Consider the following 16,791-nt stretch of genomic DNA (forward strand, 5'->3'; position numbering starts at 1 on the left):
GATTCAGATATTATCTAGAGAAGGAGGCAGCCTGCTCCAGAAATGCGAGACTGGGGCATGGATCACCTCGCTTCTGTGCAGACTTAACGAAACTGCTGTATATCCAGGAATGGCTAGCAGAGTGCAAGGAATTCCTTCCCATGAAGAAAAATCCACACGGAAAGTTGCAAGGAAGCTGAGTTGTGCTATCTTCATGGCAGTTAGCCTGGTTCCTCTATCTCAGCCAGGCGAGATATCCCTGCAAGGCAGTCAGCCAGGACCGGCAGTGTCCCCGTATTCCTGACTCCTGCTGAGATTCTCCTTTTCTGAGCCCCACTCCTCCCCTTCAGATCTTCACATTCTTTCCTTAGATATGTTAATGCCCTCTCCAAGGAGCTACCTGGGGCAGCTTCTCAGCCTCGTTGAGGGGATTTTATATCTCTACTCAGATTATTTATGGCGCCCATAGAGTCCATAGAGTTGACTCAGAGAGTAGCCTGCCTTCCCTGTTTACAAGTTCAGGTGAGGGTTGCAGGCAGAGGGTACCACTTCTGTGTCCCAGATGTCTGACAAGGGCTTTAAAGCATTCATACTTGGATTGTGCTAAATTCAAGGCTGGACCCCTAAATAGCCAATGTTTCTAATTGATGAAAATAGATAAAATTGATAAAATAATTGATAGAAAAATTGATAAAATAATTGATAATTATAAAGATTATTCAGTTGAATCATAGGAAACTGCCAATATTCAACCATTTTTGCTTATCAATATAGCAATTTCCTATGGTTTGATCTAATACTGCAAAATGGTTTCAGACATCAATGAAGAGATATTGAAAGGTTTTTATTTTGTCTTTTCACTATATTCCATACCCCCTAACTTCTTTTCCTGTACCCTGTATACCTGTGCTAAGACCACACACACACACACACACTCACACTCAGAATATGACTTATTCTTTCTTTCCTGGGACCTTAGAGAGGTAAGAAAATCAGATGACAATGAGGTAACACATTTATATGAATGAAAGGCAGTTCTACTCACAATACTCTGTCCTTTGTTCAGGGATATCCACCCCTCCTCATCCCCCTCCTCCAAGTCTGCCTGAAATCACTCAATTTAGCCTGAAAGCAATGAAGGCTTGAGGGCAGGCACCTTGTGTATGGAACAAGCCCCAGTGTTGAGTCACAAACTCTGGATTCTGCATTTGGTTTGATAACTTCCTGGTATGTGATCTTGGACAAGTTACCTAACCATGGTGTGTTTAAATTTTCTCATCTGTAGCATAGGGACAATCTTATCTACTTGATAGAGTTGAAGGGGGCCAAATAAGATAATATCTGTAATGTACCTAAAACTGGGAGCCAAACTCCTTAAGACCAATAAGATTAAATTTCTTGCCCCCTGGAGCTTCCAGCCTCCATGCCTCCCCATCTACCACACATGGCTCAGAAACCAAAGAGCTGCTTTACTTGAAGTGACATGTGGCCTGGGACATTGGGTGTCTCAGTAGTGACCAGGCGGCTGGGTGAGTCATGGCTAGTGGGGTCTCTGTTGCTTTGGGAAAGATAACTTGCAGCTGGGGAGGCACAGAAGTGGCTTTGTGGCGTCAGTGACATTTGGGCTGGTCCCTAAGGATGGTTAGGATTTGGACAAACCCTCTAGGCCAGCTCCGTCTCATTAAACTTTCTGCAGTGATGGAAATGTGCTCTAATCTGTGCTGTCTAAAACAGGTGGCTCCTGAGCACTTGGATTGTGGCTGGTGTGACTGAGGGGAGAATTTTAAATTTAATTTTAATTAACGTAAACAGGCACATATGGCCAGTGGCTACGGTACTAGACAGCCCAGGACTAGGCAGAGGAAACAGCAAAAGTGAGAGAAGCAGAAAATCATGGGGGCAGGTGTGGGGTGCAGCTCGCGTTTCAGCTCAGCTGAAGCCCAGGGTGTGAGAAGGACACTAGTAGCACAGGCAGCCGGAGAGGGATGTGCAGCAAATCCATGGTCAGTGGAAAGAATTTAAATGTTCTTTCCTAAGCCATGGGAGCTAGTGAAGGTTGGTGAGCAAAAGAATGACATGTTGCTCAATTCAGAGCGATGAATCTAGTAGGAGGTAGGGGAGTGGAGTCTCTCTGATTGGACTAGATAGAAGCTGGAAATGGAAACATTTGGGAGTGTTACTGTGAAAACCCAGGTGAAGCTCTTACTGAGTGCAGGGCACTGTGCAAACAGCTCTGCCTGGAATATCTCGTGTCACTCTGAGGCAGGTGTTACCAAGAGATCCATCTTTCAGGCAAGGAAATGGGGTTTACCATTGATTAACTTGAAATCCTCAAGTAAGTACAGAAAGAAAATTCGAATCCAGGTCTGTTGGATTCCAAAGACCACAGAAGAAAGTACTTAACTCCACTACACCTCTGGTTTAGATCTCCCTGGGGAAAGCAGTGTCATGAGAAGTGACACAAAGCCAACCCTAAAGGTGAGGACTTGACATTAAATGAACTGGGTGTGGCTTTTCTCAAGACCTGAGACAGGAAACTCTTCTTCTCTTTCAACATGCATTTCTGAATGGGACTCCCTGTTTTGTTGCCAGACCTGACCTCTCTCATCTTTCTACTGCCTTGGTGAAAGCCTAAATTAGGCCATTACTGAGCCCATTAGCTTGCTTATTTGTGGGCCAGAAGAGTTATTATCTATATGTGGGGAACTCTCCAATAGCAGAGACTTCCTTCCTTCCTGAGATCTCTTCAATTTGCAGGCAATTATCTGATGGCTTTGAAAATTTCTTTTACAATCTTCCCTCAAAAGGCAGCTCAACATGGTGTTAAAAACAGCAACTCACCAGGCTGCCTGGGCCTGAACTCTGGTTTACAGTCTGACTTTGAGCATGTTATGGACAATACAACCTGCTTCATGGACTGGTTTTAAAGATGAAGAAAGGTACTTAACGTGCTTAGAATTGTGCAAAGCATTTCCTATACGTGGTTTACAAGCATTATGACTTGCCAAAAACTGGGCAGGGATGGGGCTGGAGTGGCCAGGAGGAGGAAGAAGCAATTCTCAAAAGACCACTGGAAAACATCTGGATGTGAATCAAAAGGAATTGGTCAGATAGATACTGGAAGGCCAGTTTTCTGAGTTTTTCAGACTCCTCCTAAAAGAGAAGCCTTACAAATGTAAACGCGTGCGAAGTTTGGCTGGAAGGGAAGGGAAAAGGAAATTTTGACAGGTACTGGAAAGAACAGTTTCTGCATGCGTGGGAGCAAACTCTTTGCACTTTTGGGCAGATGACAGGGCCTTACCCTCTGTCGGGGTCGCGGCGGGCACTTCAGTTGCAGCGTCCAGAGCTGCTCTCGCCGGTAGCCTCAGTGCTGCCACCTACAGGGCCTTTGAGGCAAAGCGCGCAGCCCTCACTGCTCCTGGGCGGCGGGGGCGCTGGCTCGGCGCTGGATGGGTAACCTCCTCGCTAGCCATCATTAGCTTCCCTCTCTTACAGGTTTTAATGCTTCTAGCCCTAGACACAAAAGTCTGGGAGACATTTATAAACATTATTTCCAAAAAGGGGGAGGGAATGAAAAAATAAAATCAGAGAGAGCTCCACACATAGAAATGTAGAAATGTCACATTGATGTAGAACCAAGTGCCAGACGCTGAGTTAGGGGCTTGGCACATGAAATTGCATTTAATCCACATAACAGATAGCATCAGTAGCTTTATGCCCGTTTCAAGGTAGATTGAATAACCCAATACACAATTGTTTCGAACCCGTGCCACTCCCATTCCAAAGTCCATATATGTCATAACGCACTACCTGACAAATTATTGTCCCACCTTTCCCAAGTATAAAAGTGCACACAACTGAGTTGACCAGTCACAAAGAGCTTCTGTTTGCGCGTGGCAAATGATGCTTACCCTGAGCTTTGAAAATCTGAACTTCTCAAATGAAGATGCTATAGCAGAAATTTTTCACTTATATAAGGGAGTAGGGACTTTATTACCACGGCCCAAATCTTGGTCCATTTGTAAATTATTTCTATTAATCCAAGCCAATCTGAGTGCATTAATGTTGTAGACTAAACTACAAAACAAAATGTCTGTCTTGCTTTTGCCAGCTCAAACTCTGTATTAATTAATCAACATTTGGGCACATTTATGCTACATTTATACTACAAAGGTCATGTTTAAATTGGCCTTCCTGCGGTACTAACAGTGCTTCTCAAGCTTCAATGTACATACCATTCACCTGGGGACCTTGCTGAAATGCATATTCTGATTCAGTGAATCTGGGATGGGTTCTGAGATTCTGCATCTCTAACCAGCTCCCAGGTGATGAGGTAGCTACTGGCAAGCGCACTTTGAGTTTCAAGGGGTTTGAAGATCTTGAAGTTCTTCTGAATCGCCAAGATAAAATTTTACTTGTTTGTGTATTACTTATACTTTATTGTCTCCTAATACGTTGAGAGTCAGTAAACTATAATCTATGTCCCATCTAAAATACTTTATCAACTAGAACAATGAATTTACCCGAATATTCTATTCCTTTACCCCGGCTGGATTATAAAGTGTTTGTCTTTAGAAACTCTGCGACCTAAAGGAATTTCACCTTCAATCAAAGGGTAATTTACGCACCATGAGAATTATTTTCCAAACTTTAAGGGAGAGTAATGATGATACCAACATAAGAAAAACTTGTCAAAATTAAACTTTCTGCTCTTTTTGGTTTTTCAGTCTGACTCTTTTGCCATCTAGGGAATTGACTGCATGGAAGTATAGAGCAGTAGACCCACTGACCCACTTAAAAACCAGGAAGCACCTTCTAATATCCCTCAGATTTGGGGGTCCATTTATGCTTACGTGTATGAGTCTCCAGATGTTGAAGGGCAAAAAGTAACACATTCACATGTGATACAGAGCAAACACCTATGATGATGCTCAAAGGACAAGCTATTCATAGCAGTAAAGAATAAAGTGACCCATAAATAGACAGTCATTTACTTGTTTGTTTTGTCTAGGGTCCATTGAATGGCATCTGTTATTATAACAATAGCTAATGCCCAGTAATTATTTCCATCATACACCTCACTGGGGATGAAAACTGCAATGGAACTAGATCTTCTGTTTGGAATTGATATTTTTTTCCCAACATCAATTAAAATATACAAGAAAAAGATATTAAAAAATAATAAAAAAATAAATAGCCTATTAACTCAAAAAATTATGCAAGAAAGGTGTTGAGTTCTCCCCCATGCCTTCCTATTTACACAAATAAAATACATAAATGTAAATGGCGGCCTTATATATCTTAGAGAACAGAATGTCTCAAATTAGAATAGTGGAAATTATGGCAACTTTAATAGGAAGAAAATGAAAGAAAGTATGGTAACTTCAATGGGAACAAAGTATCTGTTTTGCACATTGTAGTTTTTCAAAAAATGTGCATTTACTGCCTTAAGATTGATTGCTGGGTTTGCATAGCAAAGACTGACATGGATTATGAAGATAAGGGTGGGCTCCAGAGTGGGAAGCTGGCTGCTGCTATCTACTTACCGTGATCTCAGGGCTTCAGCAAGGCTAGTATCTCTTTCCTCCTTTGCAGTTCCTACTCTTAAGCCCCAAATTTTCTACTTTTAGTTTCAGTTCTTTAGGTTGAGGTGTTGCTTATTAGCAGATGCTGTTGTACCCAGATATTGGTATATTAACTATGTAGAATTATTATTACCAGAAATATCTATGTTGGCCAACTTCTGTTCAGCGCAACCGTGTGGCAGGCTTCAGGCTGAGAGGAAAATGTACTGTCCTCGCAGCTTAAGTTTGAAAAATCCACGAGAAGAACTGGGGTCATATCTTCAACCCTGGATCAATGAATGTGGTCAGAGGGATAGAGATTACAACTGGCCCCCTTTTGGCCTCATGATCTTCCTGTTCGCTGGAAGTGTGTGTGTGTGTGTGGGGGGGGGGGTTATAATTATTTCAAACTTTAGTAAAACCATATATTTTGAGGAATATTTCCCAAAGAAGGGGCTTGCTCTTCTGGAAAAAAATTCATGTCCATCACAACTTGGAACAAGTTACTTTATTTGAACTTCAGTTGAAGAGTTTGTATGTTTGTTTGAGGCAGTAGAATTAGATGCTTTCTGAGGGCCCTTTCATATCTAAAATCTAGTTTTCAGTTACGTTCCTATGTAGCACTTTATGGAATGATTTCATATCCAACTCTGACAAGCAGGTAGAGGTGATGCTACTTCACCCTCCTATTAGATGGGGGAAACCGAGCCTCACAAAGTTAATTAATTTGCCTCAATCATTAGAATGTCAAGCGGCAGAACTAGGACTACATATTAAGTGATTGGATTAGTTTCAAAGGATTCCCTTTGAATGCTACCCACATTAGTGAAATTAGTTTTGTTCATTCTGTAATGACCACTAACTAATCTCATTGGTAGCAAACTACTATAAATTAAGCTAGAGTTGATGGGATAGTTTAAATCTTGGGCACTTGAATTTTTAATTTAGCTGCCTTCTGAGAGATGCTGAGGTTATTCATTAATATGATTACTGTCTTTCTGATGGGAAGTACTGGAAAGTATGGCTTGGGGAAAGAAAAGCTACTGAGAATTCAAGTTGAAAGAAACTGCTTATAGGAAGAGATTGAGGGAGAGACTGGGGGCGAAACTGATTATTATCTTCCAGCTCACAGACACTTGATATTATGCGTGAAGCAGATAACGGTCAAATAAGTCGCCATTGTTTGTTTTAAGAATTCCCTAAATAAATATTTACTCCACACAATCAATGAAGTCTAGAAAGTCAATGGAATGTGTTTTATTTTTAACAAGGCTTAAATTAATTGTATATCTCCTGCATCTACAAACATCTATTAAGATCACTCTGAGAACTAGCTTAGAGCTCCTAATGACTGGCTTTCTTTTTAAGCAAGGATTTCAGGCTAGCATATAAAAATTTTAAGACCAAGGGGGAAAATAATCTTTGATTAAGAATGTATAACATTATGATTCAAAAGCCTTAATGCACATACCTTTGGTCTGCCAATTAATGAATTTATCCTCGAGGAAATAAAGATGAAGAGTAAAAGGATGTTCACTGAAGCATCTCTTAGAGTAGTAAAAACAGGAACAACTTAGATGGGAGATTATTATTATTATTATTATTTTTACAATTCAATACTATCTGATTTATTCATGGAGTTACGCAACCATTACCACAAGCAATTTTAGAACATTTTCATCACCCCTAAAAGAAACCCTGTACCCCTTAGCAGTCATTTTTCATTTCCTCCCAAGACCCTAAGCCCTGGTAACTTTTTGTTTCTATAGACTTGCCTACACTGGACAATTCCTATAAATGGAATCATATAAACCGGCTTCTTCCACTAGCGTAATGCTTTTAAGATTCTAGATGGGAGATTATTGAGGAAGATTATGGTACCTTTATACAATGGATTATTCTATAATCATTAAAAATGATGCTGCTAAAGAATAATTAGTGACAAAAACATTCACAATAGCTTAACCAATAAGAGCATAAGTTCCAGAGTCAGGCAACCTGGATTTTGATTCTAGCTCAACCAACTCCCCATTGTGTGACCTTGAACAATTTACTTAATTTTTGTGCTTAATTTTACTCAGATATAAAATGGGGCTAATAACGATTGTATCGGCCTCAGAAGCTTGTTGGGTGAAATGAATGAGGTAATCCATATAAACAGCTTAGCACAGAGCCAGGCTCTATAATAAGTTTATCAAAGAGTGCCACATTTTCTTTCTTTGCTGATCTGTATTTCTTACTTTTCCGGCCAACAATTATGTTAATTTGGTAATGATGAAGAAAATATAAAAGTTATTTTTAAAAAATTATTTAAAAATTTTAAATTGTGGTAATATACATATTACATAAAATTTACCATCTTAACCATTTTTAAGTTTACAGTTCAGTAGTGTAAAGTACATTCACATTGTTGTATAACCAATTTCCAGAATGTTTTTCATCTTGCAAAACTAAAACTCTATACCCATTAGACAATAGCTCTCCATCCCCCCTTCCCCCAGCCCTTAGTAACCACCATTCTACTTCCTGTCTCTATAAATTTGACTACTCTAGGGACCTCAAATAAGTGGAACTGTATAGTATTTGTCTTTTTGTAATTGGCTTATTTCACTTAGCATAATGTCCTCAAGCTTTGTCTATTTTGTAGCCTGTGTCAGCATTTCCTTCCTTTTCAAGGCTGAATAATATTCCATTGTATGTATATACCACATTTTGCTTATCCATTTATCTGCTGATGAACAATTGAGATGCTTCTGTCTTTTGGCTATTGTGACTAATACAACTATGAACATGGATGTACAAATATTTAAAGATTGTTTTTTCAAAGAAAGAATAGTATAAGTGCCTCTAAATTTCCTAAAACTGATAAGGCACATGTAAACAGGGACTACACAGGTGATTGAAATCCTAGATTTGTTCATTCTCTCAGAAAGTGTTTAATAAATAAATTAATTAATTAATATATTTAGTTTTTATTGGGCACTTTGTCTTTGAGGCTAATTATTTCAGAAGATTTTATATTTAGTTGAAAATAACAAGGGAAAGAAAACACCAACAAGGGCTGAAACAAGACGGGTGCTGAAAGTCAGAGGTAGTCAGCCCAGGGCTCATACTGCATTTCATGGTAACAGAGTCTAAACTTCTCTCTTCTTGCTCTGCCATGTCCCTAAAGTTTTTTTCCTGAGGTCTTTACATGGGACAAGGGGGTTGCTGGAGCTCTAGCAGCATTATTTCTGCTTCTATTCCAGCGTTATTTCTGTTTCTTCCTTCCAGAAAGGAGGAAGGGAAGAAGGAAGTGAATGTCCCTTCTTTAAAGATACTTTCCATTTCTACTCTGTTGGCTGGAAGTTAGTCATGGGATCACTCACGGCTGAGAAAAGTGGTGTTTATTGCCAATAAGCCATACACACTGCACAAATTAGGGACTCAATACTGAGAAAGAATGGATGTTGGGGGACAGCCAGGATTCTCTGCCAGAGTCTCCATACATGTTAACTAGCATCTTGGAATATACATCCTTAGGTAGGTAATGTTGAACTGTTTCTCTCTGAGTCTATAGATAATCTCTAATAATAGTTCTGAGGCAATGGTGATTTTCTCAGCTCTGTTGATACTTACTCCAAACTTGATTTAAAGTCTTGTAGGAGAGCTCGTAAAACCTAGAACAATAGGCATAAGGCATTGGCTTTATATTCTGGTGTCTTGGGCTTGTGCTGAGATTCCCTCAACTATCCCCTACTTCAGATAGACAGGGTTACAGCTTTGGTGCCAATGAAGCTGGTGATTAGGCAAAGTTGTTTTGGGGAGTTACTTCCCAGATGGAATGTAGAGATGAGGACCCTTCCTCAAAGATCATACTCTATTAATGAGCAAACATTGGTGCCTACCTAGTGGAGTCAAATTTGTATCTGATTTTTATAACTTCCAATATCAAAATGATTTCTTTATTAAGCATTTTAGATGTTGATGAAAATTTTAAAAATCTTTGAAGAATAGTTGCTTTTGTTTTAATTGTAGAACTGGAGAATCTGTGACACTCCAATGTGGTTGTTTTGGCTCATGGACATTTAAATGAACAAGTACTTTGTAAAACAGGCAAAACTCACTTCATTACTCATGATGAACCACCATCCTTGAGGCAGGGATTGGGGTGAGGCCAAAGGTGAGTGAGGGTCAGGGAAGGAGTGAAGGGGAGTTTATTTATTACAATATTAATTCAAAATTTAAAAAAACAGTGATTTTGTTATTTCAGTGCAACTGTGTCTAAAAATGCCTTGATCCCATCGTCTTTATCAAAATGCCCTGCTTTAAAAATGAATAAACTCCTCAGTGAGTACAGTCGTATGAAAAGACCCTTAAGGCTACAAACAGTAGAGAAAATGATTAAGTGAGAAAAAGATCACTTAATGAAAATAATTCAATTTTAATAAAGATCATTTAAATAAAATAGACCAATATCACTAAAATGATGCTTTTGTCATTGTCTCCAGTCTCTTCACCTTCACAAAAAAAGTAATTTCAGAGCCTCTGACTTTTTGGAATGACATTATTTACAGCCCTCTGGCAGAATCTAGAGGACTTCTCATCAGCCTCAATGGTACCCTCTCCTGTCTGAAGGACCAGAAACTGAGCAAACCACTAGCAAAACCCAGAAGAGAGTGCAGTTCTTTAATGTTTTAGCCTAGTGACCTAAGAGTAAAGTCACTGTTCAACTGGTGAGCGAAGTTGTGGTCTGTTTTTCTTGGTCTTACAACTTGTGTCATTGGTGCCAGTTCAGTTCAATAGATATTTCAGTACCAATTGCGCTAACTCTGTAACTTTAATTTGTATCATATCTAAAGCATCTAGTGGTCCTTTCCTATATTCTTAAGACTCAATAAGGCAGAACAGTTGTAGTGGAAAGCATTATGATCAGAGAGTCAGAGGAACTCTGTTTAAATGGGCTATGCCATTAACTAGCTGTGTGACCCTAGGCAAGTCATTTCCCTGTCAGTCTTCAGAATTCTCATTCTCAAAGGGAAAGGGCAGGGAGTTGGTTTATATGATCTCTAAGATCTCCAGTGTTTTAAAAAAAAATGTCAAAGCACCATTTCTACTTTCATCCCCAGAAGAATCATACAGCCATTGCTAAAGAGGTTGAGAAACTGATTCATGATGTATTACTCATTCCATCACCCAAACCCTTTTGAACAGATGGAGGTGGAAATGGTGCTCTCCAGTATCATGATTAATAATGAATAAATGCACAGATTGCTGAATGCACCTGCAGAAATACTTTCCAGTCTAAAGAAATATAGTCTGGTTGTTTCTAAGAGGTAGGCACTTACTCCATGGTAAATACCCTGTTGCTAATCTGAGGTGGATCCTTCAAGTGCTGCCTATACATCCCTCATTATCAAGCCTTCCCACAGCTCTGCTCAGCTGACAGATAGAGCCAATTAAATGACTGCTCCCCATTCTCTTTGTAAATCATGCGTCTCCCTGCTGTTACTCTCTGCTGCTCCTGGATTGTCCTTCTTTCTACTAAAGCCTCCCCTGCTTTTCAAATCTCAGCTCCTTTGCCACCTCCTCCATGAAGCTAAGTCTCTTCTTTCTTTAAACTTCCATGACAGGGCATGTTATCTCCTCCTCTTACATTCATTTCCTACCTTGTACTGCATTCATTTATAAACATGCTTTATCTCCCTTACTAGACTGCAAGCTCCTAGGTAGCACCATCCCTTATCCTCATCAAGTCTGAAATGCCTCGTGTCTTTCATAAAGCAAAACCCTCACACATTTATGGAATACTTTCGGCCCTCCCTAGTGGTTGGTATCACAATTCCTTTCCCCTGCTGCCTTTTTGAAGGGTCTATTTATTTCTATTTTTAGGAAGCTGGGCTGCTGTAATTTCTCTTGAAGTAACTTTGAATCCACATTACTAAGTGGTATATTTAGTTGGATTTTTCAGTGTAAATTCAGCATCATAGTTTTGCCAAGAGATGAAGAGAATTCTCCTACCACAGGCCTCGTTCTCTTTTGGTCTGATTAGGTTATATATTTTATTTTGAAGAGCATGAGATAACTGTAGTTAAATAATGATCTTTGGGACACATTACCTCCATTACATTGAAAAATGTCATAAACAGAGCCAAACACATATCTGTTCTCCTTCTGATTTCAGTCAAGAGCATTTGGGGATTTGGATGGTACCACCCTTTACTTTAAACAAGTGAAGGCAGAAGCTGTATGCTTTTCAGTGCATGCCTGCTTTTCTTTCTTTTTTTGACCCTAGAATATCTCAGGTTTGTGTAGACAGAGGCCAACTGGCAGCTGATAGACTGTCATTTGAAGGGGTGGTGGCAGCAGCAGTGGAGGGCTGATAAGCCCTTTGGGGAGAAAGATGCTCTTCCAGAAGTAGGGCCCATTTGCCAAGAAAGCAGCAGGGGAAATCACTGGTGGCAGCTGATTAGAACAGACAGGAAGAAGGGACAGGTTTGCCAAAGGCTTCTGTGCATCTTTCCCATTGGTAAACTTCCAGGCAGACGAAAATGTTTTCCGGGTGGTTTTTGGATTTATACCTATAAGGCAAGTTCCAGTGCACCCCAAAGCACCAGGTCCCTAGTTTGAGAAATGCCACACACACACAGATTCCATCATAAAGACTTTTGTCATGCAAACCCTTGAGCACGTATGGCTGATGTCAGGGAAGGCACATCTGAGTAACTAATGTGTACTCTTCAAATAGCCTGCAATTCTCTAATGTGAGTTTATCCAGGTCTACTGCTGAAGTCTAGGGCAATGAAAGGTCTCCCAGCCTACCCATTATTCCGTTTTCCTTAATTAAGTCACCATTATCATCTTTATCTAAAAGCCTCATGCAGAGAGAATCTTTTTTAGGTAGTGGTTTCAACTGACTGTACTTCTCTGTAGTCATAAACGTTTTTATTTTATTTTTTTGATAAAAAATGGATTGGGAGGTAAGGCTAGGTTTAGAGATTTCTTTTTTTGCATGTTCTCTTTATCGTTAGTAAATACATTAAACACTGATTTTCAAGGAGCTGCCTGGCCGTGGTGGTTATTTGGAGGGAAAAAAAGCAACCACACATCATCTTTCTTCTCTTTTAATTTAAGTTTTACACTAAAAATCTGTTTTGAGAGGGAAATGGAGCGTGCTAACCTAATGACAGCTTTCCCCTCTCTTACTTTTCCCTTGTCAGAGCAATGCTCTCCTATTGGCTCCTTGGCGTGCCGGAATGTGGGCATTGCAGCTCTAAGTGAAGGCTCCAACTACTCGAAAAAATAAAAACAAATAAACAGCCCCCGCCCCCCCAAAGAGGGGAGGGCTTAAGAGGAAACTGTACTAAATGTGTCCGCAAACTGACTAATATATTTGCAAAGGTATAGTTTATTTTCTGCGACTACCGACAACCCACTCTGCGCCGGGAAATTGTTAGGTGCGTCCCGCTGAGAAACGTGCTTGGCTAGTCCGCGACTGCCGTTTAGATCCACCCAGGCCGACCCGCCAGGAGGAATGGACGTGAGGGGGCCCCGTTTCCATTCGTGGGAAGAGGAAGCCGGAGACCCAAGGCGAGCTCCGAGGACAGCTGATCATCAGGTCCCAACACTTGCCAAGCGTCCCCTAATTCCCATTTGGTTACAAAAATTCTTCTCTCCTCCACTGCATCCCCCACTTTGAGCAAAGGGTGCCACGGCCTGAGCAGGAGGCCGCGATCCGGCCGGGGGGATCCGCGGGCCGTACGTAGGGTCGGACTCCTGGAGGCCCAGGGCTGCGGCTGCAGAGGCCGCGGGGTGGCTATTCCTGCTGGAGATTAGCCGCCGCGCCGGTCCCTCCCTCTTTCTCGGGTCAGTGAATGATTAGTCAAACAGCACCTCCCCGCCCCGGTCCGCCCGGGGTTGGATGGGAGGAGTCATGGAGCGACTGTTCTCTTTTTTTAAGGGCGAAAAGCGTTCGCCTCTGTGCGTTTATTAATCGACCTTGCGTGTAGTTTCAGCTTCTGTCTTCCCTAGTGTCACGACTGGCAGACACATAAGCACAGAACACTGATCTGGAAGGCCCCTCGCCCCTCTGTCCGCTCAGCGCGGGAGTCCGCTGTCTCGCCCCCAGCAGACAGAAGCAAAGCAGGGAGTGAAAAGTCGCGCGGCCTCCGCCCCCGCCCCGGCGCCCCGTGTCGCTCCATCCCAAAGCTGGGGCGTCTGGGAACGAGCAGGGGTGGTGAGGCGCCCTGCGTCCCATATTCTGCTCCCTCCCAGGGTTGGAGCACCCGGGTGTGAGCGGGGGTGGCGCGGCATTCCCGGCTAGGGGAGGGTTCCCCCGGGAAAGGGAGGAGGCGCTGCGCGCTCCGGGCGGTGGAGACACGCCTGCCCCGCTCCGCTCCGTGCCCCGGGGCAAGTGGCCTCCCTCGAGGGGCTGGGGAGCGGGCTGGACGCCTGGCGAAGACAAGCGCCCGGCGCTGGGCTTCTGCAATCCCCCCTGCGCCCGGGCGCCCCCAGCGGGTTCCCAGAGGCGCCCGGGGCGCCCGGGTCTCCGGCGCCGGAGCGAGCGTGCGCGCGGGCCGGGCTGAGAGCCTGAGGGGCCGTCAGGAGGTGGGAGGGCAGGAGTGGAGGACGCCGCGGCAGCGGCGCGCCCCCGGGCAGTCGCTGCAGCCCGGGCGGCGGCGGCGGCGGCTGTGCAGCGGTGCGCAGCGGGAAGCGCAGCCACTCCTCTCTGCCTATCTCCGGCTGCTCCGATACCCCCTCCTCCCGGCCCCCTCTCTAGTATGGAGGAGCCGACGACTAAACCGCTGAGAGCAACTCCTTGAAAAAAAAAAGCCGCATTGGAGGAGCCTGGCCGCAGGACCCCTCCTCCCTGGGCGCCCCTCACCCCTCGCCTCGCTCTCCCGCCTCCCCCTCCAGCCCCCCCCACCCCCCCGCCCCAGGCTCCCGGGCGCCCGCCTCCCTCCTTAGCGGACTGTCTCCCGACTCGCCGGCTGAGAGCCCTTTTTGACTGCGAGCGGCGGTAGTGGAGCATAGGCGGCGGCGCGGGACCTGCAGTCGCCCGGGATTCCCTCCAGGTGACGATGCTCTGGTTCTCCGGCGTCAGGGCTCTGGCTGAGCGTCCCTGCCGGCGCTCGCCCGGGATTACCTGCTGCGTCTTGCTGCTGCTCAATTGCTCGGGGGTCCCCATGTCTCTGGCTTCCTCCTTCTTGACAGGTAGGGGAGGGGGCGGGAGGGACCGACCCTCCCGGACGCTGGCTTGGTACCTGGGAGAGGAAGCGCTGGCTGGCCTCGGGGACGGGAGGGCGGGGAGCGAGCACCTAGGAGCCTGCCCCTCGCTGGCGGTGGGCAAGAAGCGAAGCCCGCGGGGCTAAGGGGTGGGAAGGCAGTGAGTAGATTAAGGGGTGGACGGCGAGGAGGCTGTTGACATCAATACTGTAGTGATAACGGAGATTCTTCTATTTGAATTTGAGAAGTTCCTTTATTTATTTTTAGTTTTCTTCAATCTTTATTTTGATCTTTTCTCCCGTATACAATTAAAGAAAAAAATTTAACCGTTTTCCACCCATCGGCCTTTCTCACTCTACAGGGTTCCAGTATAGCTTCTGTACAGGGAGTGCTTTTTAAAGCACCTTGAATTTAAAGAAACTATCATATTTTAAAAGGGTAATAACAGCAGGATATAATAATTATATGCTTTCAGGCAGGTGAAGACCTCAGCTGCTATTCTGAAGGACATACTTTAGTGACACCTGGTGCAAAAAAGAAAATATTGAGGCAATTTCTGAAAGAGGAAAGAAGATTGTGTTTCAAAAAGTGATTTCAGCTCAAGACAATATGAGGCGGATTCATATAAAGGCCTGTTCATTGACACTGTCCTGAATTCTGTTCAAATTTAAAATCTGCCTTAATGGCCAATTTGAATTTTTTTTGCATGTGGGAGTGTGTGTTTACTTGAAATGCCTTCATGAAGGAGGGGTATTATTAAGGATCCAGTGAAATACTTGGAATTGTGCTTAAACCATCGAAAGCAGAAAATCTATTTATATAGCATGGCCTTTAAAAAAAACAAAACAAACCTGTTCTAATAAAACTATTTAAAATAGATTTTCTTCGGGGGGACTTCTTTTGGGTGAGTTTGAGAATTTAAAACTCATTAGGAATTTCTGAAATTTGGGTATAGTTGTTTCAAAAAGCATTAATGTAAAAATTCTATTTTTGTAACAATGGCACTAAGCTAAATTTAAATAACTTATTTTCCCCTTCAGGTTCTGTTGCAAAATGTGAAAATGAAGGTGAAGTTCTCCAGATTCCATTTATCACGGACAACCCTTGTATAATGTGTGTCTGCATGGTGAGTATGGAGATCAGGTAATGTGAAGTCAATTGCTCCCTCTGATAAGGTGAATCCATTAAATGTAATATGACCAAATCTTAAAAACTGGTTTTGGTCATTACAAAACTTCAGATAGCTGGTGAATTGAATTCAGTTGAATTTCTGAGTATTATGGACTTTTGCAGTTTCCATTTCATCAGTCTTGGAATTCTTATCTTTGACATCAGTTTACAGAAGTAAACTTAAGGTGGACTTGGTATGGCATCGTCTCAGTGATAATTACCATTTGCCCTTCTGTTCCCGGGAATGGCTATTGCCACCAAATCATAGGTGCCACCAAACTTTCTGCCATGATTCTGTTGTCTGAGCTCAGTGTGAAAATGATAACATTTAGGTATAAAGGTCTGGGATAAGGTATATGACAAGGGGAAAAAGAGGTGAGAGTCACAAAGCACAAACATGAGGACAAGATGTAATCTTGGATTTCTTTGCCTCTCTTATATCCTAAGCTCTCAAAAACAGTCTTTGTAGTTCTGATTTGGAAGCATGAGTCAGAAAGGATATTCTATCCTTAGATGATGACACTTGGCTTTCAGCTGCTTAGTTAACACTGGCAGTGGCTAGTAGATTAAAAAAAATTTTTGTTTCAATTTATTTTAACTTAATAGTTAATGATAAGGTCTAATAAGTAACCACACGGGGGAGATTAAGTTATACGAATAAGAATTTCTGAGCTGAAATAGAGACTTAACAAAGAACAACATTTTTGCTTAAAAGTGTTTTACATGCCAATCAGTTTTGGCAAACCTTGATTAAAAACTACACATCACAAAACCCTGTTGGAAATACATTAAGGCAGTCAAATGCAAAGCCCCCAAGTGATAGATGACTGCTTGTTATCAGATCAACATGCTGCATGGAACCAGAGAAGGGATT

The 16,791-nt window shown here is 42.7% G+C and overlaps 1 protein-coding gene across 4 annotated transcripts in view; it reads left to right on the top strand.

Moving 5' to 3' along the window:
- The window catches only part of BMPER (BMP binding endothelial regulator), a 373,674-nt gene that overhangs the window by 105,972 nt on the left and 250,911 nt on the right, over positions 1-16,791 (top strand). For 2 of the 4 annotated variants that reach the window (XM_061197903.1, XM_061197904.1), the window contains exons 1-2: positions 14,146-14,735; positions 15,788-15,873. In XM_061197903.1, coding sequence (XP_061053886.1) covers positions 14,603-14,735; positions 15,788-15,873 — 219 coding nt within the window. In that variant the 5' untranslated portion in view covers positions 14,146-14,602. Of the gene's footprint in view, positions 1-14,145; positions 14,736-15,787; positions 15,874-16,791 lie in introns of those variants that run through there. The other 2 variants (XM_061197905.1, XM_061197906.1) reach the window with 2 other exon arrangements.

Source organism: Eubalaena glacialis, chromosome 8 (assembly GCF_028564815.1).
Source record: "Eubalaena glacialis isolate mEubGla1 chromosome 8, mEubGla1.1.hap2.+ XY, whole genome shotgun sequence".
Taxonomy (NCBI): domain Eukaryota; kingdom Metazoa; phylum Chordata; class Mammalia; order Artiodactyla; family Balaenidae; genus Eubalaena; species Eubalaena glacialis.